The sequence below is a fragment of the Aethalodelphis obliquidens genome, unplaced genomic scaffold (genome assembly GCF_003676395.1).
Source record: "Aethalodelphis obliquidens isolate GAN/ISIS:26980383/991018 unplaced genomic scaffold, ASM367639v1 scaffold30, whole genome shotgun sequence".
Taxonomy (NCBI): domain Eukaryota; kingdom Metazoa; phylum Chordata; class Mammalia; order Artiodactyla; family Delphinidae; genus Aethalodelphis; species Aethalodelphis obliquidens.
In genome coordinates, this window is record NW_020837974.1 from 7,923,516 (window position 1) to 7,946,013 (window position 22,498).

The following is a 22,498-nucleotide window of genomic DNA, read 5'->3' on the forward strand; positions in this document are numbered from 1 at the left end:
CCTCTGCACCGGGGCTGCCCTTGACCGCGTTTTAATGAGCATCTCATCATCGTCTCAGTGTGTGAAGCTCCGACATCCACGTTCCGTTGGTCGCTTGCCGCGGGTGGGCATGATGATAATCGCTGTCTCGGGGAGGGGGTGCCAGCCAGCCCGTGGCTGTAGCGGGGAGGCCTGTGTGTCCTTCCATGGCCCCTGCCCTCCCTGGACGGCACGAGTGAGTTTTAACGTCACACGTCCCGGTATCAGAGAGCCCGGGAGCCGAGCCTCCCTGAGCCTCGTCCTGGCTGCATCTTGAAGGCACTGTGAGCACAGATTGAAGGAAGCCATCTGTGCAATTGAAGGAAGCAGTGAGCCTTCCACGGGGAGGAGGGGGGTGAAGGGGGCCCCGGGAAGGGCGGCAGCAGCGGAGATGCCCCAGAGGGAAGAAACCGAGGGCCTCTTCCCTCTGGGGCATCGTGCTAGAGGCCTCAAGACCAGTTATCTGCATTGAGGTCACAAGTAAATCGCTGCAAACCGGTGGGCATTACTGGAAATGCTTCAGGGAGCTAATTGTGGGAACCTACGGTGAATCCTCTTAGACACACGTGCCCCTGGTCGCTGGGTGAGTAAATCTAGATACTCACCTGCAGGTGATCCCCAGCTCGTGGCCCACTTAGCCAACCATACAGTGTCCAAGTAGCTGAAATACTGAGCCAGGACCTTCCTGGACGATGGTGGCACGATTCCGTGAGAAGGAGCTGCTCCCGTCCACCCTGTGCCTGGGTCACAGTTCATGGAGGCTGGAGGTGACTTGTGATGGGGTTGCCACACAGGGGTCCCCCTTGTGTCTCCAGAGCCACGCTTCTCCAGCTGGCAGCAAGGCCTCCAATGTCGTGGTCGCTCTCCCCACCCCCTGGCCTGGGGGCGGGGGGGTCTCCCCTTTTTGTCTTGCATTCTCAGCCTCCCCGTAGTGCACGCACAGCGCCCACCTTGGGCGTCCCTGGGCTTCTCCCCCAGGCCAGCCTCAGCAGATCCTAAATTTACGTAACTGCCACCTCTCACCAAGGAACAGTGGAGACCTGAGGGGGTCCCCGTTCAGGTGCAAAGGAGGGGCACGCTGCCTAGTTCCAGACCCCAGAGAGGCAGAGTCAACCTCGGACCCCTGCCCGGACCAGGGAGCCCAGTCACACCCGCTGGGTTCTGACTGGTGGCCCCTCAGCCCCGGGGTCCACGTCAGGGTGAGGGGTCACACACCGATGCCCCTAACCTGAGCTGTGGGTCTTCAGACAGCACTGCCGAAAGCCTGGCTCCGAGTATCCCAGAGGAAGAAGACAGAGCTGCCTGTAAACCGCAACAGTCGCCTCTCCGGCCCCGTCCGTTGTGTGGCAAAGGCGTGTTGCTACCTTGACCCCTTGCTGTGCAACCCGGAGGACGAGGTCTTTCGAGGGTCTTTGCATTAGTCTCTGTGCCAGAGGTCCCTTAAGTTGGTAGCCCTAGGCCCCATGTTATAACTTGACTAAGATATCTTTTATAAATTCAGTACCTAATTTGCTGCACACCAAAATGCTTTGCATTTTAAATTAAATTACCTCATTATTTGAGTCTTAGCCAGGATTTTAAGAACTTCAGATAGGTAATGCTTCTAGCAATTCGAGAGCCATTTGAGGAGCTCCTGCTAAGTCTGGAACCACATACGTGCTCTGTAGTAGTAAACGTGTGTGATTAACGTATCATAAAACCACCGTGTTTGAGGGGTGCTGGCAGCCTGCACTTGTGCATCCGACATTTCCTCACCACTGTCCTCTGGAAACCCTTCTTCTTACTCTTCCCCCCTTCCCATATGAGGAGCGTGGGGCCCGACAGCCTAAGCCCGTCACCCAGGGTCACAGCAAAGTGGGACTGAGCTCGAAGCCCAGCTCCGCCCTAGACCTTTCCTCCCCTCTCTATACAAGGTCAGAGTGGGTTCCTTTACAAGAGCCCCTTTTCAGGAAGGCGACCCGCCTGCCGGATTCTGCATTCATGGCGCAGGATGTGGGGCTGCCTTTCCTGCCATCGGCATCAGACAGCCAGAGCTGCTCTGGGCCTCCGTCCTCCTCCATGGATCTGCCAAAGAGCCGCAGGGACGCTCGGAGGTGGCAGACTGGGCTGTGGAGAACGTCGTAAATGGAGCGCCTGGATCGAGGACCACAGAGTGTCTTCAGAACCCTTTCGTCGTATCCAGTACCACCCACCAGGGATAAAGTAGTCATAACTACAGTAGTAACAGTCACCATCGTTACTGAGTGCTTTACCACAGGCTGAGCACTCAGTATTGCAGTTGGGGCTCTTGTCTCTGCACGTTCCACATCCACGGACTCGGAGGGCCGAGTGCCCTGCGCCATTCTGTGTAAGGGGCTAGAGCATCTGCAGACTTGGTACCACAGGGGTCCTGGAGCCAGATCCGCCTCGCTGCTTCCTGCACTTGCCCTGGGCAGCCTCGGGCTCTGCCACGGCCTTTGGTGCAGACCCCCTGTGGGTTTTTTTTTTCTTTGTTTCTCTGGACGGACAGACAGATGCTCTGCAGACGTGTCGCGATAACTGGATAAGATGACACGTGAGGTGCGGAGCCGGGCCTGGGATCTAGGAGCACCTGCTGCCCTTTCCGGGCAGGAGCCCCTGAAACCAGACGTTACGGGCGCCCAGCAAGGAGTTTCTGGCCAAAGAACAGAGCTGAGGGCACTTGGGCTCTTGCCTGTGTGGGCCCACGCCGCCTGCCTCCTGCCCCGGCCCACCCCCAGCCTGCCGCCACACGCGGGGTCCTGAGACGGCGCTCCGCTGGGAGCTCGGTGGGGACGGGCTTTGTGAGGCGCCCCCCGCCAGGCCCCCGTCCAGGTGTCTGCTCCACAGAGGTTTGCGGCCGCCATCTTGGTTTCTTCCTGACTACGCTGCCCCCCAAGGCAGATGGCAGAAATTTCAGTGGAAGCTGTTTGGTTCTCAGTGAAAACTCATATTTAACCAGACAGATTCCAGCCCGAAAACCTTCTGATCTGGGCTGATCAAAGGCCTGCAGCCGTGCTCTCAGGGAACCCGCAGCAGGACCTGGCAGCGACAGTGGTCCCGCATCGAAGGCCCCTCGGCGCCAGCATCTGCACCGGCTCCTTGTCTCGTGCCCCTTCGCTCAGTACTCGGAGGTCACCGGTTTTCCCGTCTCACAGATGAGCCGCTGATTGACGTGCCCAAAGGGCCCGGCTCGTGAGTGACAGAGCTGACTCCAGGTTCTGGGCCGTGCCAGGTCCAGAAGCTTCGTGTCTGCCGTTCTTCCTGCCCGTCTCCTGTTCTCTGAACGTGACCACTTTTTATGCGTGCTCCGCGTGCAGCGTCAGTGAGTCCCACCCTCCGAAGGTGCTTTGCGTCCCGGCAGCGCTGGGCAATCTTGTGTTAGGAAAGGCTTCCCACTCTCCGACCACAGGGAGGAGAATGAAAGAATCGTGTCTTCATGAGCACCTTCTCAGCATCTTTTGTCGGAAAATGAGTGCATGCTACCCTGTTTGATTATGAGGAGAAACCATTGTAATACAGGCAAGAGGTCTTAAAAAGGAACTAGGGCAGAGCAATTCTACACAATGGGAAATACACACACAAGAAACCGCCAGCAAAGGCAAAAGGAAAAGACGGGCTAGATGGGGCCACGTGGGATTCAGGTGGGACTCTTCTCCCCAAATTCTAGAATGTTCTCAGCTGGCTTTAAACTGTGATCATAGACGTGGCTGGTCAAGTAGAGCCTAAAAAGGTAACTAGAAGCCCTGGCGATGGGAAGGGCCTGTTGATTCAAGAATTGGAATTTGTTGGCGTGGAAAGATGCTAAAGGGTCAGGACCCCCTGCTGGCTGAGTCTTTGCGCGTTTTATGTCAAGCTGTCTTCCTTCCCACAAAGAACTCCTTTGGTGGAGGGGGGAAGGGCAAAAACAAACTAGGCCAAAAGCACCTTCAGAGAAGGAGGCACCCTCTGCCGACCACTCTACAGCAAAGGCTCTTCCTGGCAAGAAGGCCCCGCAGGGCTCCGGGCACAAACAGCCACGTGGGTACCACGTGAGCTCACAGAGGTGAATGGAGCACAGCGGAGCATCACCGCACCTGGGAAGCTTGCCAGAGGGCCCCTGACCTTCCCTCTGAAGGGCATTCTAGGGCCAGGGAGTCAGCCATGCCCAGCCGTGGCCCTGCTGGCCAGGGTGCCCTGCCAGGGCCCTCCCTGCAGGACCATCTGTCGGAGAAAGCAGTGACCACCCAGCGGACCGGCCTCCGCTGCTAAAATCCCCCGCGTCTGGGGGGACCCCTCCAGAAATACAAACGCATTTTCCCTGGTGCCTATCTGATGCTGACCTCAGTGACAAAAGGGCCGTATCTCTTATCAGCAGGGTCCCACCAAAGGTGTTGATGACTAACCGTACGTGTCAGCTGGCCTCACGTAGTTTGTGAAAAGCCACACGGAGAGCGTCTCTTCATCCTGTTGGCCATTTTGTGGGATTTCATACAAAATGGCCTTTTCGTTGTTCGGTTTTCCACTTCTGTAAAGCTTTTTCCTTCTACTTTCATTGGGGTTTATGTTAGAACCTTATGGTTGCCGTGTGTGTGTGTGTGTGTGTGTGTGTGTGTGTGTGTGTGTGTGTGGTGTGCACGCACACCTGTGCCCACTCAACATCAGGCAACGAGCAAAGGACAAGGGACGACTCCACAGTTGTCACCTTTCACCGTGCACGTCTGGGCTCCCTCGGGGCTGCTGGATGCTTTACAGGGGACGTAGTCAGTGAAGGGTCTTAGCCCGTTGGGGCTGCCATGACGGGATACCAGAGACCAGGTGATGTAAACAGCAGACACTTCTGTTTCCCACAGTTCTGAAGCTGGAAGTCCAAGATGAGGCTCCAGCATTTTCTGTGTACGTTGAGGGCTCCCTTCTTGGTTCACAGATGGCCGTCTTCCCGCTGTGTCCTCACATGGCCCCGAGAGGGGCCTCTCGGGGGTCTCTTTTAAGTTATTAATTCCAGTCATGACCTCGACACCTCCCAATAGCGCCACCTCCTGATGCCATCACCGTGTTGGGGGTTAGGATCTCAACATTTGAATTTGTGGGGACACCACATTCAGTCCGTGGCAAAGCCCATCAGCCTTCTTCAGACACGACCACTAATAAAATCCTCTCTGTTTTCAGCAACTGGAAGAAAAACTCAAAGGACAGGCTGACTATGAAGAGGTGAAGAAAGAGCTAAAGTAAGTTTGGAGATGCAGCTCGGCCATTCACGAGCCAGGGCTCGTTGGGGACACGTGCTAAGGAAACACCGTGTCAGCGAGGGGGCAGCTGCGGGGCCCCTGGCTCAGGCTCCACCACTGGGCCACATCCGGGGCTACTCGCCGTGGCGGGTGTTTGCACTCAGGCCTGTGCCTGAATTCTTTGGACTTTTTATGGAACTCTGTGCATAAAAATTGCCAATCTGCACGGAATCAGGGGAGATACTGCCTTTGTAGGAAATATAAAATACGAGCTTACTTTTTAGCTGTAAGTCCCCCAAACAGAAGGAGAGCAGAGCAAGGAAACATTTTCCAGTTGAGGCCTCACGCCTCCCTGGCTTAAACTATGGGACTTTGATCCCCCGGCCTCCACCCGAGAGGCAGCAGCTGAAAGCTTGTCACCCTTTGGAGCTGATGCTCACTTTCCCACGCTTAGAAGCTCCCTCCTCGGGCCCCGGCGCCCAGCTTGACCCTCCCGCCTCAAACTCCTTCCCCTGAGCTGCCCTTGGCCCGCCTAGAGCTCACGGGCAGTGCCCTGACAGTGCACACGGCCGCCCCTTGCCCTCCCTCGCCTCGAAGAGTTTCACCCGAGCTGCCCCCTCCTCCCCAGCCAGGTTGGCAAACACTGCAGAGGGGTCCTTGGGCCTGGGTCCCTGCAGGCTCCGGGCCTCTCCCCTGCTGCTGGCCGCCTCTGCTTCCCAGGGGCCTTGCCACGCCCTCGGCATACCCTTCTGCCCCCAGCTGCACCCCGACCCCTCAGCAGACCCCCCAGTGCTCTGCCTGACGGAGGGGACAGACGCCCGCGGCTCCCGGAGCCCCTGCCTCGAAACGACTCCTCTGGTCTCGGCTTCTCCCTCCTGTCTCTCCAGGCTGACCCCGCCACGCTGGTCCCTTCCTTCCTACTCCTCCCATCAGCTCGTTTCGCTCTTGCTGACATTTTTAATTTCTCCTTTTAAAATAAGCTACACCCACTCCCCATGCTGTTCTTCGGATTCTTAATTCCATTCCCTCGGGTTTGCTAAAAAAGCCCACGTGAAGGCCTCTTCGACCTTCTCGCCCCCTGCGTCAGCAGCCTCCTCCCTGGCGGGGTGACTCCCGGGGGCTCCACTCACTTCTCTCCCCGAGCATCCTCACCCCCGTGACACAGCGGGCCTCTGCACGCCTCCTTGGACACCCCCTCAACTCTCTGCAGGTCCAGCTTCTTTGAGCTCTGTCCTCTCCCCCACCGCATTTCCGGGAGGTATATTTTTTACTTCTCTACCCGCCTCCTCATCCCTTTCCCTCTTCTTCCCGCCTCAAAAGAAAAAAAAAGGGCTTCCCTGGTGGCGCAGTGGTTGAGAGTCCGCCTGCCAGTGCAGGGGACACAGGTTCGTGCCCCGGTCCAGGAAGATCCCATATGCCGCGGAGTGACTGGGCCCGTGAGCCATGGCCGCTGGGCCTGCACGTCCGGAGCCTGTGCTCTGCAACGGGAGAGGCCACAACAGTGAGAAGCCCGCGTACCGCAAAAAAAAACGAAAACAAAAACAATGTGTGCCCTCCCTAGTGTTGAATCGAAAAAACTGACTTGAAGGCCTTCTCCCGAGCCCCCGCCCTTCCCAGGCTGAGGCTAGGCCCACACCCTCTCCTCTGAGCTCACCTCTCTCACCGAGAACCAAGGCTTCTTGGCCCCAGGCTGCTCCCTCCCAGGTGCGCCTGCCCGGCCACTCGCCGGCCCTCACCCTCTCCCAGGACAGCCTCCCATATTCCTGCCAGCGCTTCTGCTACATCTGCCCAACACGGCCCCAGCGCAGCCCCATTCAGGTGGCTCTTCTGCTAGAAGGTGCCCTGGCTTCCCAGTTCCTGGTGATCCACACGCCCTCTGGATGCACGCCAGCGCCCGTTCCATCCCATCTCTTCCCGTGAGGTCCCCACCGTGCCCCACCCCAGGAGTCTGTAAAGCATTTTGCTCCTTCAAGGCCCTTCACAAACACTGACATCTCATGAGACACACCCGTCTCCTGCCCGGGTTTTCTCCCGCTGGTGCTGTTTGGATTTTGTCTTCCACCCAGAATCACTGTAGGGTCCCTGAGGATGAGAAGTGGTTCTGAGTCTGCATAGCGCCAGGCACGTAGTAGGCTGTCGGTAAACTTGGTGAATAAATGAAGAGAGGGCTTCCCTGGTGGCGCAGTGGTTGAGAGTCCGCCTGCCGATGCAGGGGACACAGGTTCATGCCCCGGTCCGGGAAGATCCCACATGCCGCGGAGCGGCTGGGCCCGTGAGCCATGGCCACTGAGCCTGCGCGTCTGGAGCCTGTGCTCCGCCGCGGGAGAGGCCACAACAGTGAGAGGCCCGCGTACCGCAAAAAAATAAATAAATGAAGAGACACTGATGTTTTCAGTATAAATTCAGACGCACTTAGTCTTTTCTCACATGATCCTAGAGAGGCCCTCAGACAAGAATATAGCTGCAAACAATGTGACAGCCACAAAGAAAAGACAGGCTTGTCCAGACTGCTCGCCTCTTCTCTCCTGGCTGATGCAGTGCGGCCCGAGGCTCTTATGATTCTCGGTAGCAGCTCATCATAAAACAGAATTATGAGCTCCTCGTTCCCGTTTTGTTAGTTTACACGACAGGGGCCACTACAAAGATACAACCACGGGGGAGCTACGAGCGGTCGGCTCCTCACTGAACCTCCCGGGGGCCGTGGCACAGAGAGCCCCCTGGGCCCTGGGCACGCTCTGCTCTCCGGATGGCACTGCCGTTGATCTTGTAGAAGGGCCGAGGCTAGAGTCCCAGCTGGGAGAGTGCAGGAGGCCCGGTGCCCGGGATGGAAGCTGCCCACTTTCTCACCTTCCCGCCTCGAGCGTGAGGGGAGCGCCTGGGCTCCTTGGGGCCACGTGGACCCACAGGAAGAAAGGAGTGTCCACGTGTGCGGAACGCTGTGAACAGCAGTCCTGGGCACCCGCGCTCACTCAGCTCTCGGACTTGTTGACACAGGCCGAGACCGGAGCAGTTTCCATGGTAAGGAGAACAAAGGAGACGTAAGCCCTCGCGCCCACACCGTGGCAGTGGCTCCTTCCCCAGCCGGGGCTGCAGACGGTCCGCTGCCGCCTCTGAGCCACCCAGCGGTGGGACCTCGCTCCTGGCCCATCCCCGGGCGGCAGCGGCCAGGGGCATCGGTTCCTCTCCCCGGCTTCCTCGTTACAGCTTTTTCAGCCCTTCTCAGCTTTACAAATACATTCCACTTGCAGCAGTGTTACGTCTGCGTTCAACTTAACTTTAAAATTATACTCTGAACAGACCTGGTGTGATTCCATATGGAATGATTTACATGCTGGGCAAGAAACTTTCGCTGGCCAACTGCTAGTCGAATAGTTATTCCAGAGACGCTATCAGATGATAAAGCTGCCAGGGAAGTTGTTAAAGTTGTCAGCTCCTCGGTTCCTGGAGAGCAGGAAGCGGTGACGTGGCCGCTCGTTAGCGCGGCTGCCCCCAAAGGTCCGAGCAGGGCTAACGGCTCTGTCTTGCTCTCCGCAGCATCCTGAAGTCCATGGAGTTTGCTCCGGCCGAGGGAGCTGGGACGCAGGTACATGGTCTCCCTTTGCTTTCCGTGTGCGTGAGCATCCGCGTCACTGCTTCACCGTCGCGGTGTTTCTCCTCAAGGATATTTCGCCAAGTTAAAGCAAATTATCTTAAAAGGGGCAAGAAGAGAAAAGTTAGTGTCTTTGAAACTGGTAACCGCGTTCACGTGAAATTGCAATTTAACTTGGGCAGGTCCTGAGAACGTGGGTACAAACGATTTCAGGTTGTGTTAAACGAGCAGCCCCAAGTGGACTGACTTAGGAATTTTTATTATCTACTGCCTCACGTGGACGAGAAACGGGCAAGATGACAATGGCGCACGGTAACCCAGCGGCCAATTAAAATTTTCAGTCATCACGCGGAAGCCCGCTCCCGATGCCCAGAAGGCAGCCTCTGACTCTTGGTGGCTGGCGCCCAAAAGCGATCCCCTTTGCAGGCCTTCCTGACAGGGCTGTGGCTCCCTTGCCTAACAAGGCATAGGTCTAGATGCGCGGATTTGGGTACAGAAGAGGGAACAATGAGCTGTCTGGAGGCTGTGTGAGCCTAGAAAGAGAGAAATTACTTCAGCCGGAATGAGTTATCTCAGAAAGGAACTCGAGTGTTCTCCACGTGCGTGGAGCATCTTCGGGGAGAGGGTGGGGGGTGGTCAGGTCAGAGCCGGGATCCTGGGGGTCCGGCAGCCCCGCAGTGAGCCCCGCTCTGCCCCGTCTAGGACTCATCCAGGCCCCTGGAGGTACTCCTGCTGGAGAAGAACCGCTCGCTGCAGTCCGAGAACGCCGCGCTGCGCATCTCCAACAGCGACCTGAGTGGTAGGTTGACAGGGTCTCGCGTCCGCTTGGCCCCTCCCGGGGTCGAGGAAGAAGAAGACGAACCGTGAGTCTGGGCCGATGCATGGCGGGCGTCACCGGGCGATGAGAACCTTGACTAACGAGTGTCCGTCTCCTCCTCACCCCCCACCCGCCCCCACCCGCTCCGAGACGGTCCAGGCGAGGCGCGAGGCCGCAGGGCGTCTGCGGAGCGCAGGCAGGGCCGTGCTGCGGGAGAGCCCACGCGGGCGCTCGCTCGCGGACGGTGGCTTTTCTGGTCTCTTCTTGGTTGTGCGGCCTCTCCCGTGGTGTTTCCGGGGCTGCTTCCAGGGCCAGGCCCTGCCCTTCCCGGCTCAGTGGAGCTTTTCTTCCTTTGTCAGGTTTTCCTTGGGAACGCCTCCCCCATCCTTAGCCTTTCTTTGCTCGTCCCGAAGTGGTGGCGTCACTGACTGCTTCGGGTTTGGCAGCTGGTAAAGCGTTTAAGAGTGTCTCGGGCTCCGATGATATTTCATTCTTAAAATGTGCGTGCCTTCGATCGAGCGGACTCGGTGCGGTGCGTTCGCCTCACAGCAAGTGGTGTGAGAATCCGTTGGTCCCAAAATGTCAGTGTTTGCTGCTCCTCAGGTGGGGCCCTTCTGGTTATAGCTCAAATGCTAGAGGCCCGATGAGAGGCCCGCGACCTGCCGACTCTTTACTGTGTGTGGTACCGGCTCCTTGTCACGTTAGGAGTTTGAGTCTATGTCAAGGGGAACTCTCCAGGCTGCAACGTACAAGAAAGGTGCAAACATGAAATGCATGTTGCTTGTTTCCGGGGGGCCTCGTTTGGCTAATTTAAAAATTCAATTGAAAAACAAACCAACACACCTCATTGGCCCTTGTTAAAAAAAAAAATCTGCACTTTTTTTTTTTCCCTTTTGCGGGGCAAACTTTGCATCCTGGTCTTGGTTTTTTTTCCCTTTTGAATCCCCCATAATGCATTATGTTTGCCCTTCCTTGTAGGGTCAGCCAGGAGAAAAGGGAAAGACCAGCCTGAGAGTCGGCGTCCTGGACCTTTGCCGGCCTCCCCTCCTTCTCAGTTGCCCCGCAACACGGGGGAGCAGGCTTCCAATACTAATGGTACACACCAGTTCTCACCAGCGGGGTTAACGCAAGACTTTTTCAGCTCATCCCTGGCAAGCCCCAGCCTGCCCCTGGCTTCTACGGGAAAATTTGCACTAAACTCTCTCCTCCAACGACAGCTAATGCAGTCCTTCTACTCCAAGGCCATGCAGGAAGCAGGAAGCACAAGCATGATTTTTTCAACAGGTCCATACAGCACAAACTCCATATCTTCCCAAAGTCCATTACAACAAAGCCCAGATGTAAATGGCATGGCCCCGTCTCCCAGCCAGTCAGAAAGTGCTGGGAGCGTCTCCGAGGGCGAGGAGATGGACACTGCAGAAATCGCCCGGCAGGTGAAAGAGCAGCTCATCAAGCACAACATCGGGCAGCGCATTTTCGGACACTACGTCCTGGGACTGTCCCAAGGGTCCGTGAGCGAGATTCTGGCCCGGCCCAAGCCGTGGAATAAACTGACGGTGCGCGGCAAGGAGCCGTTTCACAAGATGAAGCAGTTCCTCTCGGACGAGCAGAACATCCTGGCTCTTCGCAGCATCCAAGGCAGACAAAGAGGTGAGAGACTCATGGGTTGGTGCCCATGCGTGAGCCCGTCATGGAGAGGTGTGTGTGTGTGTGTGTGTGTGTGTGTGAGATGAGACATCTGTTGTGCATCACACATCAGGTACAGCTCTCAGTCCTGCCATTGCCGGAGCTCAGGGCCGAGGGGCATGAGCTAAGGCTGTTAGACTTGGGGGGGGGGGGGTCTGGCCTCTGAAAATCGTTCAGCACCTCACGCGTAGTAGACTCGCTATTTCAGTACTACGTACTGAGTCGGAGGGAATTACCTCACGCTCGACGTTCTGATGCGTTTCGTGTCCAGCGATCCTTCCGGCCTTAGGTGCCGGCCTCACGTGGGGAGGGGCCCGTGGGTACCACCCGGCCCTAGAGCAGCAGCATTGGCCGGGGGCGGTCCTCACGCAACGCTGGGTCCACGCGGAGGGCAAGCCGACCACGTGCGCCCCCCTCCTCCCTCCGCACCAGCGGGAGCGAGGCCCACGGTCACAGTCCCCGTGTTTACGTCCCGCTAGCGATCTGTCTAGCGTTACCGGCGAAACATGCCTGCCTTGAGTAAAATACATGAAAGTTGCATTAAAACACGCTTCCTACCCCCCGCCCCGCCCATAAAAAGGTAAAAAGTCCGTCCAGTCCCTAACTGCCAGAACTCCTTCCCTCTTTAACGACAGGGGATCCTTCTGCTAAGTCAGCAGCAATAGAGAAAGGGGCTCTTCTCAGACGCACTGGAGATGTAGACTCGGAGAAGGGAGGCGCTTCAAACAGCGTCCATGCGCACGAAGGGCACCGAGGCTCTCACGGCGATGTTAGCCGAAATTGACTGTCTCTGCATGATTTATGCGAGCTTTGTTCCGGGGCTGGTGGGCGATCCGCTTGGCGGCCCTGCTCCCTCCGTTTGACCCCCGTGGCGCTGGTGCCGCAGGCCGCCACCTAGGTCCATCTGATCCCCTTTGGTGGCAGAGCCGTGGCCTCTGTGAGCCGGTCAGCCAGGGAAGGGCCTCTCCAAAGTTTCTCGTGACTCCCAAGTGGCACAGGCAGCCCTGAGCCCTCTCTGTAGTGACAGCGGCTCAGATTTCATATCACGCAGCCCATAACGTCAACAGCACCATCCCCCTGATTGTTTTGTTCTTACCACACTTGTTTTTCAACAGAGAATCCAGGCCAGAGCCTGAACAGACTATTTCAGGAGGTACCGAAACGAAGAAATGGGTCTGAAGGTATGTCGCAGGCAGGTGTTTTTCTTTGCAGTTAGTAACCTAGGAAGCAGCATGTCCTTAGCTGTGTATTTGGGTTAAAACTGTACAGTGTGATTCTGGCCTGGAACCTGATGGAAAAACAGAGCTAGTAAGTATAAAACAAAGCACGGGTTCAAGTACGCACGGCCCCTTCCCCCTGAGCTGCCCGCGCTCTACCGAGTGCAGGAGGGGGCGGCACCACTAAGATGAGCCCCAAAACGCGAATCCCACACCCGCCCCCCTCTTAGATTCAAATTACGCCTTTCCCCATTTCCCAAGAAGCAGGTGAAAGAGTAATTTGTTGCTCTGAGAAGAATCAGGTGACTGAGTCAGATGAGATACTGCTGCTTCCTTGTACCTTCCCTGAACTCTGAAATGTGTCGAGGGCATGACAGAGGGGACAGATCCCAGATGGAACCTGCTCGCCAGCCCCCGTGGCACTCCTCGGAGTCGCAGCTTCGATGGGGTTTTGTCCCGGTGGCTTGCCTGTTTTTAAATGGTTTAATGTGGCGGTTCACACTGAGTGAGGTAGTGACCGATTCAAACACGTGGACGGCTTCCGGGAAGAACCGGGCCAGCCCCAGGGCCGTAGTAGCTTCAGCGCATCTGTGCACGTGGCTGCGCGGCGGAGCATCACCATGTGACCGAAAGACGGGATTCTTGTCCTTTAGGCATGTCCGCAGGCCTCTCTCCTTGTTCATAAATTTTAAAAAGATAGTATGTGATAAGAGACCCGAAAATTTTAACTTAAGCCTTCAGCCTCCTCACCTTGTAGAGCAAACGATAGCGACAGAATCAGCCTCCACCCCTTGCCCTCTCTGCCCATTTTTCCGCTCTGGGATACTGGCCTCAAGGACACGTACAAAGCCTTGAACGTAGTCCCAAGCCAAAGCAGCTGCTGGAGTTGTTTTTAAATGACTCACAAACAAAGCGTTGCCTTTTAATCCTTCATCTTGTTTCTTATACCGGATTAAATGATTCGCTCTCCCTGGTCCCACCCCACGGGTGACGTCCAGCTTGGATAATGTGAGAGCTTGTCCCACTGGCCGAGTACTGTCTGACGCCAGGTGGAGTCAGTGGGAAGCCCTTCCTGCCCCAGGGCCGCGGTACCTGCTGTGGAGTTGCACGCACAGCAGGTACAGGTAAACGGGAGGCCACGCCTGCCTCCGTGTCGTCACCGGCCTCCGCTTGGCCGCTGGTTATCAGAATGACGTCTTTGTGCAGCCCTGAGTCTTGTTCCAGGTGTGGGTCTGATGTCGTTGGTGTGGTTTCTCCCTGCAGGTAACATCACCACCCGGATCCGAGCCTCAGAGACCGGGTCCGATGAGGCAATCAAGTCCATCCTGGAACAGGCCAAAAGGGAGCTGCAAGTACAGAAAACCGGTACGGAGTCCAGGCCTTCGACCGCTGTCTTCCACACTTAGTTGAAAGAATTGTCATGAGTGTTCTGGTCAGCAGTAATTAACTTTGTTTAAAAAAAAAAAAATTGAATGTATGTTTTCAAGCCTTTAGGCAAGCACAGAGGGGAGCAGGTCTGTGTGATGTCTATTTTGCTAATAGTTACCATTCTAGGTCATTCCCTAGCATTGACTCAAGAATGTACCCCTGGCCTAGAATCTCCGTGACTTAAAATAGCAAGTACTTTGTATCAGATTCCCTTTTTTTTTTTTTTTTTTTTGCGGTACGCAGGCCTCTCACTGTTGTGACCTCTCCCGTTGCGGCGGGGCACAGGCTCCGGACGCGCAGCCTCAGTGGCCATGGCTCATGGGCCCAGCCGCTCCACGGCACGTGGGATCTTCCCGGACCTGGGCACGAACCCACGTCCCCTGCATCGGCAGGCGGACTCTCAACCACTGCGCCACCAGGGAAGCCCCCAGATTCCCTTTTTTAAATGCAACACAGGCTTTTGCCACTTGGGTATATACTGACCACAGCTGCTTTATGGAACAGACGTTGCCAGAGAGGAGCAGGAAGTGTTAAAGGGTGGATGGCCCCACCTCTGCAGTCAGTCGGCTTCAGGAATCGGCCCTCATAGCCCCCTGAGAGCTGCCTTGTGTAAGGGAACAGCCACAGTTCAGCTTTCCTGCGGCTGCACTTTGCTTGAGAGGCGTGCCAGGCTGTAGATTCAGCTCAGACCTTCTGCTGGAGAGGAAACCTGAGTGCTCTACCCGGGGTTCAATACAGACACACCCCTGCCCTGTGCCCACGAAGCCCCTGCTCTGTGGAGTCCTTCTGCCACAGACGTGGCCGCGAGGCCCCACCAGGCCTGGCTGCAGGCAGCTGTGACCGCTTAGCACCTGCCACCACCTGGTCGCTCCCCTGGGTTCCTGAGCTAGGGCCTGCCCACTGGCCCTCCCCCTCCCCCTCCCCCTTGGTGGCCACACCGTAGTCACCCACCCGGAAGGGGATCTGAGCTAACAAAACCACTGGAATTTGGGGGTATAGCACACGAGAGTGTTAAGTCTAAAGTGATCCCGGAAAGAGAGTCACAGAGCATTTGCACACGTAACCCCCCCGGCCCCGCCCCCCGTCACACTCGTGATCATAACTTACCCCTTCGGCTGGTGTGTCGCGGAGGCCGTGTGGTCGCACAGCAGGCGCGTTGGCCCCTCTGTCACTGCTCGGACGGGGTGCGCGAACGTTTCACGACGGGGGAAACGTTGGAAAAACAGAGCCGTGAGGTTCTCCCCAGTAACCTGCATGCGGTGGCAGGTCGGGTCAGGATGAAGTGGAGTGAAAAAGCACAGGGCGGTGCCGCCACCGTCTCACCTCTGTGTTTGCTCCGCAGCAGAGCCGGCCCAGCCTTCCTCGGCGTCCAGCAGCGGGAACTCCGACGACGCCATCCGCTCCATCCTGCAGCAGGCCCGCCGCGAGATGGAGGCCCAGCAGGCCGCCCTCGACCCCGCCTTAAAGCCAGCGCCGCTGTCCCAGACAGACATCGCCATCCTGACCCCCAAGCTAATGCCCCCCTCGCCCATGTCGTCAGTGTCCGGTTACTCTCCATTAGCCGTCTCCCTGAAGAAGCCCCCCTCGGCTCCCGACTCCAGCGCCCCGGCTCTGCCCAACCCCCCGGTCCTGAAGAAGGAGTCCCAGGACGTGCCCGGGCCAGACCTCCCGGGGGCGGCCGACTCCGCACAGGGGGTCCTCAGACACGTGAAGAGCGAGCTGGGCCGCAGTGGCGTGTGGAAAGACCACTGGTGGAGCGCCGTCCAGCCCGAGAGGAAGAGCAGCGCTCCCCCCGAAGACCCCAAGGCTGAAGAAGCCAGTGGCGGGAAAGAAAAAGGCGGCGGCGGCAGTGGCGGGCAGGCGCGGGCCGAGCGCGGCCAGCTCCAGGGCCCCTCCTCGTCAGAGTACTGGAAGGACTGGCCCAGCGCCGAGTCGCCGTACTCCCAGAGCTCAGAGCTGAGCCTCACCGGAGCCAGCCGCAGCGAGACACCCCAGAACAGCCCTCTGCCCTCCTCCCCCATCGTGCCCCTGTCGAAGCCCACCAAGCCCTCGGTCCCTCCGCTGACCCCTGAGCAGTACGAGATCTACATGTACCAGGAGGTGGACACCATCGAGCTCACCCGGCAGGTGAAGGAGAAGCTGGCCAAGAACGGCATCTGTCAGAGGATCTTCGGGGAGAAGGTAAGGGACTCGATGTGGGAGGCTGGGTCTTCCCATCTCCCTTCACTGCTTAGGACTGCGTATCTGTCTGGAGGGTGTGGCCGTCACCCACTTAGTTAACCAAGGAGCATCGTGGCTCGTCCACTCCCAAACTTCCGGCGAGGCTGGCCGGTGAACGCTCCATTTGCGGCATCCCCGTTGGGGGCCAGGTTCTGGGTGAGGCCCTCTCACCCTCCATGGTCCTTTAGACCTCTTGTCTCACACTGTGAGGGGGTGGCAAAGTCGCCATTTGACAGATGAGGAAACCGAGGCTCAGGGAAGTTAACTATGTGCCCCAAGCTAGCAGGTGACTGAATCGGGTTCTGTCCCCCCAGCCAAGTGGAGCCCAGAGGCGCCTCTGCAGGCTGTTTCGGCCAAAAGGATCTGATCTGATCACAGAGAGAGACGGCCAGCGTGCAGAGAACCAGAAGGCACTCGATAGAAGCAGCAACGTAAAGCGTAGTTGTACCTCTCTCATAATTCAGAACGTGCTTGGGGCACCAGAGGGGTGAAGCAACCTGCCCAGGGATGCACAGCTAGAGGTGGCACGGGCAGAGCTGCACAGAGCCCAGGCTGTGCCCAGGACTGGCCTCGAAGACCCTTGTTTCCACATCGGCCTTCCCTGGCTCACGAAAGGCCATGGTTTGTGGATGGGCTACCAGACCCTTTCTGTTCTTGGCACTTCCTGGTCACTGAGATTCTGGATAATGGGGATTTACCAGGCCTGCAGAATATAAGATAAACGTAATACCCCGGGATAGTCTTAGATTAAACAATGAATTGCTGAGCATAATGAGAAGCGCTCCAGTCCCCTAAAAGACAGCCTCCCCGGGACTTCCCTGGTGGCGCAGTGGTTGAGAGTCCGCCTGCCAGTGCAGGGGACACGGGTTCGAGCCCTGGTCCGGGAAGATCCCACATGCCGCGGGGCAGCTAAGCCCGTGCGCCACAACTGCTGAACCTGCACTCTAGAGCCCGCGAGACACAACTACTGAAGCCTCCGCGCCTAGAGCCCGCGCTCCACAACAAGAGAAGCCGCTGCAATGAGAAGCCAGCGCACCGCCACGAAGAGTAGCCCCCGCTCGCCGCAACTAGAGAAAGCCCTCGTGCAGCAACGAAGACCCGATGCAGCAAAAAAAACAAAAGACGGCCTCCCCAAGGGCCACGTGGCTGGGTCAGCAGGGGCCTGCCCCGCACCTTCCTACCCGCCTTCCCAGGTCCTGCCTCGAGTTCAGTGTTTGCCACGTACTGTGCTGTGAATCCTCGAAACACGGTTGTGAGCTCTTTGTCCCAACTTCGCAAAAGGTGACGGGGTGAATAGAAATGAGGATGAGAATTGAAAGTCCCTTGAAATTTCTAGTTCAGCGTTGTAAAAATATCATTTGAGAACATTTAAATAGACATTTGTGCTCATGCCTTAAATTTAGCAGAGACTTAATAGCATTGAACTTGTTTGGCCCGTGAGTGCAGTTTATTCTGGAACTTGAGAACTTTTCAAAGAGTGATCGGATGCGGCCCCTAAATATCTCTGGGCTGCATCTGTGTCCTGTGGGGGGTGTTTGTGCCCATACATATGTATGGCCATATGTGAGCGTAACAAAGTCGGGTATGTACGTGCAACTTGTCGATCGTCTGCAGTGAGCTTCACTCCCAGGCTGGCTCCTTGGTTGCCACCAGCTCACCTCTGGGCCCCTACCATCGAGCAGGATGTGATCAGAGAGAGCAGACCTTTCTAAATGCCAGGCTGGCCCGGCGCCGGCAAAGGAGACGGGCGCCCGCATCCCGCCAGCATCCGTCGCTCCTGCTCTAAAGGGGTCCTTGGCCCCCAGCACCTCGGCCTTTGCTGGCGCCACCAGGCAAAGAGCAACAGAGTTTCAGTGCTTCCTCCTCGGGCTGTCAGGACGACAACCCTGCAGGCTTGGCAGGATCGAGACCCTGGAGGGAGCCCCTCCCCTCCGTTTGCCCACCCTCCTCTCCCTGGGAGCTGAAAGCTGGGACTGACCGTGGCTCCCCGTGTCAGGGCATCAGCCCACTGGTGACCTTGAGAAGCTTATCCCCCACCCCAGGCTGTTGCCACCCACCCCCAGGGGCCGGTTCCTTGCTCGGCCCCAGGAGCGCTCCCCACGTGCCACCCATCCCGACCACGCCTCCGCATGGCCTCGCGTGTACCACTAACATTCTGCGGCCTCACACCGAACCCGGGGTGCTGATGCTGTGTGTCTTTGGTCGCCATTCCAGGTGCTGGGCCTGTCCCAGGGCAGCGTCAGCGACATGCTGTCCCGGCCGAAGCCGTGGAGCAAGCTGACCCAGAAAGGCCGCGAACCCTTCATCCGGATGCAGCTCTGGCTGAACGGCGAGCTGGGCCAGGGCGTCCTGCCTGTCCAAGGACAGCAGCAAGGGCCAGGTAAGGGCAGCCCCGCCCTGGGCTGCTGCAGGCGGTGGGGGAGGGGAGCCTGTGCTGGGAGACCACCCGCCACGCTGTCAGCTGCTGCCTGAGAGCCGCCCCCCTTCCTCCACCACCTGTTGCCATGGGACTGACTCAGTTTTTGGGAGAGAGAAGATTGTGCCTAGCTAATTTTATAAGCAGCAGAAAATGCGTTACCAATTAGGAAAATGCTGTTTATACATAAATATAGGTAAGAGTCAAGTAGCTAAATCAGGGCAGCAGGAAAGGAAATCAGCCAGAGGAGCAGAACGAAGGGTCTCGTGGGTGACGGCCTCCGCTGGCTCGCCAGCCAGTGGCCAGCTTTCTACCGGCAGCGCCTCGCCTGCCAGCGTGGACGCCCACCCCCCGCCCCGTTCTGGCCCTCCCCGGAAGGAGTGGGTGCCCTCCCTTGGGCCTTTGGGGCCCTTATTGCTGTGCTCCGGGTATTAGGAAGCTCTAACCGCCCCCCCCAAGTTTGTTTCCTCGTTTAACTGTACCCATTTCTCTCGTTTAGTCCTGCACTCCATGACGTCACTCCAGGACCCCCTGCAGCAGGGCTGCGTGAGCTCAGGTAACTAGCCATGTCCGGTGTTTTGAATGAAACATTTCCCTGCCTTTTGTGTTTTCCTCTGGTCTGTACTGGGAAGACTTGAAGGATCCCTCGTTCTGGATCCGGTGAGCTGAAAACATGGTACCCTCTAGGCAAACTGGCTTCGTCGAGGTCGTAGTTTCTAACGAAGAAGGAGAGAGTCTACGGCCGAGTTCAGGTTCCTCCAGCGTTTTCTTGTTCCTCACCGTGCGCTTTCATCAGTCTGTCGGCTCCTAGGTGTGAGGCCCTGTGTTCGGGGCTGGGGGCTGGGGTCCGAGTCAGAGACGGATTCTGTGCTCAGGGGGCTTCCAGTCTCATAGCAGGGGACAGGGGACAAGGAACGGGCATTGCAGTTCAGGGCGTGACACTCAGGAGAGTGGGACTGAGGTTGGGGTCCAGCCTGGGAGCAGGTGGTGGAGGGCCTGGAGCCCGGGCCCAGGAGCTGGGGCTGCTTCCGGCGGCATCTGAGAGCCCCGAGGCCTGGTCTTTGAGGTCACATCTCCGCCACGCGGACTCCTGGACACGGCAGCCCGGGCTGGCCCACACCCCTGATTCCTGGACCCCCTCCTTGTCCTTCCTGTGTGCCCGCCTGTGCCAGGCTTTTCCCACCCAGCTCCCAGGAGCAGCCAGCATCGTGAGCTGTTCCTCTGTTTTTCTTTCTTTATTTTTCTAAACATGTTGATTAGTCTCCACATCCCATTGATGCATTGAAAACACAAACAAAGCTAAGTGCGGAGCGTGGAGCCCGCCAGCCTGCTGGAAGTTTGACGAGGGAAAACACGTGTCGTGAGGGGAACAGCTGGGCGGCAGCGGCCTCCGCCGCCTCGGAACTCCAAACCCGCACACAGATGCAGCCAGTGCCGGGCGCCGCTAAGCTCCCGGCTGACGTTCTCTTGTATTCGGGGTGTTCCGTCTTGAGGGGTGGAAGGCTGTATCTAGCCCAAGCTCTTGGTTCTCTTGGCTGGACCTCTAAATGGAGTGGTTGGCCCTCTGAGAAGGATCAGGTGTACTTCCTTCTCCCTGCCTTTCTGCGTTGGCCAATTTCATTAGCAGGTACTGGAGAACTTACACAGCACTGGCGCCCGTTCAAAACACATTAGAGAAAATAATGGACGCGGTTGTTTGTGCTAGAGTTTTGCGGACGTTTGCATGGAAAGTTCTCCTTGCCTCTTGCTCTAATGGAAAGCTGGGCCCTGTTAAACTCTCCGAGTACCCGCCGCCCCATCAGAGTCAGGACCCAACTTGGCAGAATGTGACTAACGGTTTTTAGATCAAAACCCCTCATTCCTAAATAAAAGAAGAAATCGCCTGCAGCCCCAGGTCGGCTGCGATGGATGCCAGAACCTTCCCCGTGTCGGAACAAATCCTTAAAGAATGGCTCTTGGCTTTCTATTGTATAGCGAGCACTCGCTGCTGTGGTGCAACATTCCTATGACAGCCACGTTTCCAACCTGGGAACAGCTCACAGGGCTCCTCGGAGGGACGTAAGTGATATTTGTAAGAGATCAAATTACTTTATAAAATAAGGAGATCTAAACTCTTGGGGAGCCTGCAGATTGAAGGAGGGAGGGAGGCAGGAGGCAGTGAGCCCCTGGGTACAAGTGAGTGCTGCAGAACTTTCCCCTGCTTTCTGTGAAGAGGCCCAGGCAGGCCTCTCTGTGTCGTCTCCGCAAGACGGGAGGTGGATGGCCGACCTCTCACTCGACGCGCCTGTTGTGAGTCAGCAGTTGGGAAGCCATCCGTAGAAGTAATAATTATGGTGATTGTGGAGAAAGGTGGAAAACTTATTTCTTACATTCTAGGAAAATAGAAATTTTTTTTTTTTAAGTCACGATGGTAGCTAAGCGCAAATGTTTCTCTGGATCAGGAGAGACTAGAAAGTGCTTGTCAGAATGAAAAGACAGATGATCACATAGCGGCAAGACTGTGGGTGGCAGCTTTCCTTGTTTGAAATTTCTTTACTATCAGCGTTATCCTTTCAGGAGTGTTTCTAAAAATTAAAGTAGCCGTGCCTTTCGGTATGTGGAATTCAGATTTGAAAAACAGAATTCTCTTATGATGATGAGTGTTGGTAAATCAGTGGGATGAGTGACTATTGGAGACGCCGGGATCTTTGACAGCCTAAAAAATCAGTGTCTGGCCTTCCCTGGCGGTTCAGTGGTTAAGACTCCGCGCTTCCAACGCAGGGGGCGCAGGCGGGGAGCTAGGATCCCGCATGCCGCGCAGTGTGGCCAAAAAAAAAAAAAAGTGTCTTGGAGGAAGCATTCAGCATTGCCCCCCAAAAGGCAGGGGAGCAACGCCTCTGGCCTAGGATTTCTCCAGGATTCTGATTCCCTGCTCTCGCCGTGGCTACCACGGAATCCTTCCAAGAGGCCCCCAGACCCAGAAAGATGCTCTGTCCTTGGTGGCTCCATGAGGCCTCTGCCCAGGGCAGCTCAGCGTGGTGGCAGCAGATGGCTGCAGGAAGGTAATTCTGACCCTGGGTTGGTCTGTTCCTGAATATTGGTGAGAAACACTCAGTGTCTGAGAATCCAGGCTGCCGAACTGGCCCGGCCATCGGTTCAGCCTCCCAGGTGTGGAAGGACTTTGGAAGACCCACCTTCCGTCCACAGCCTCGGTCTGAGCAGAGATCGCGTGGGTCTAATGCAGGGCTCTGTGCTTCGTTTCCATGGCAATGAGGTGCCCCGGGGGTGGAGGGCCTCACTCAACTAAACAGCAAACTGCTGACACGGGACTCTGTTTTCCTCGCTAAGAATTCCTGTCTGCCTCTTTCTGCCCAGCCCTGTTGCCCTCAGCATCTCCATTTTCCTTAATGATTTCTGTGTCAAACTTGCCGATCAGGTTCATGATAAAGGAGAGAGAAACTGAAGTTTCCAGTGCCTCATCACTTTTTCCTCCTGGTGGTTGTAACCATTTCTGAACGTTCCTTTGATGATTCGAGACGTGGGGTGATGGCCTTGGACACTGAGGAGAACTGATGCCACTTGCAGTGAGTGACCTGCGCTGTTGAGGCCTTGAGGAGGAGAATGGAGGGTTCCATACCGGTCATATGAGTAACTTAAAAAAAAACAAAACCGGTTTTTAAAGGACAGAACTTCAGATCAGTTACCTGTTCCTGTATTTCCTGGTGGTCTAGTTTCACATTTTTTTTAATATCAATTTATTTATTTTTGGCTGCGTTGGCTGTCCGTTGCTGCGCGCGGGCTTTCTCTACTTGCGGCGAGCTCTTCGTTGCGGTGCGAGGGCTTCTCGTTGCAGTGGCTTCTCTTGTTGCGGAGCGCGGGCTCTAGGCTCGCGGGCTTACTTGCTCCGCAGCATGTGCGATCTTC

At 56.8% G+C, this 22,498-nt stretch overlaps 1 protein-coding gene across 11 annotated transcripts in view; it reads left to right on the forward strand.

The window, feature by feature from the left end:
• The window catches only part of CUX1 (cut like homeobox 1), a 372,932-nt gene that overhangs the window by 292,319 nt on the left and 58,115 nt on the right, over positions 1 to 22,498 (forward strand). For 4 of the 11 annotated variants that reach the window (XM_027126068.1, XM_027126069.1, XM_027126067.1 and 1 more), the window contains 3 exons: positions 5,164 to 5,222; positions 8,757 to 8,805; positions 9,514 to 9,610. In XM_027126068.1, the coding sequence (XP_026981869.1) occupies positions 5,164 to 5,222; positions 8,757 to 8,805; positions 9,514 to 9,610 (205 nt within the window). Of the gene's footprint in view, positions 1 to 5,163; positions 5,223 to 8,756; positions 8,806 to 9,513; positions 9,611 to 10,606; positions 11,279 to 12,429; positions 12,496 to 13,794; positions 13,897 to 15,301; positions 16,141 to 18,393; positions 18,560 to 19,094; positions 19,152 to 22,498 lie in introns of all 11 variants that reach the window. The other 7 variants (XM_027126061.1, XM_027126060.1, XM_027126059.1 and 4 more) reach the window with 5 other exon arrangements.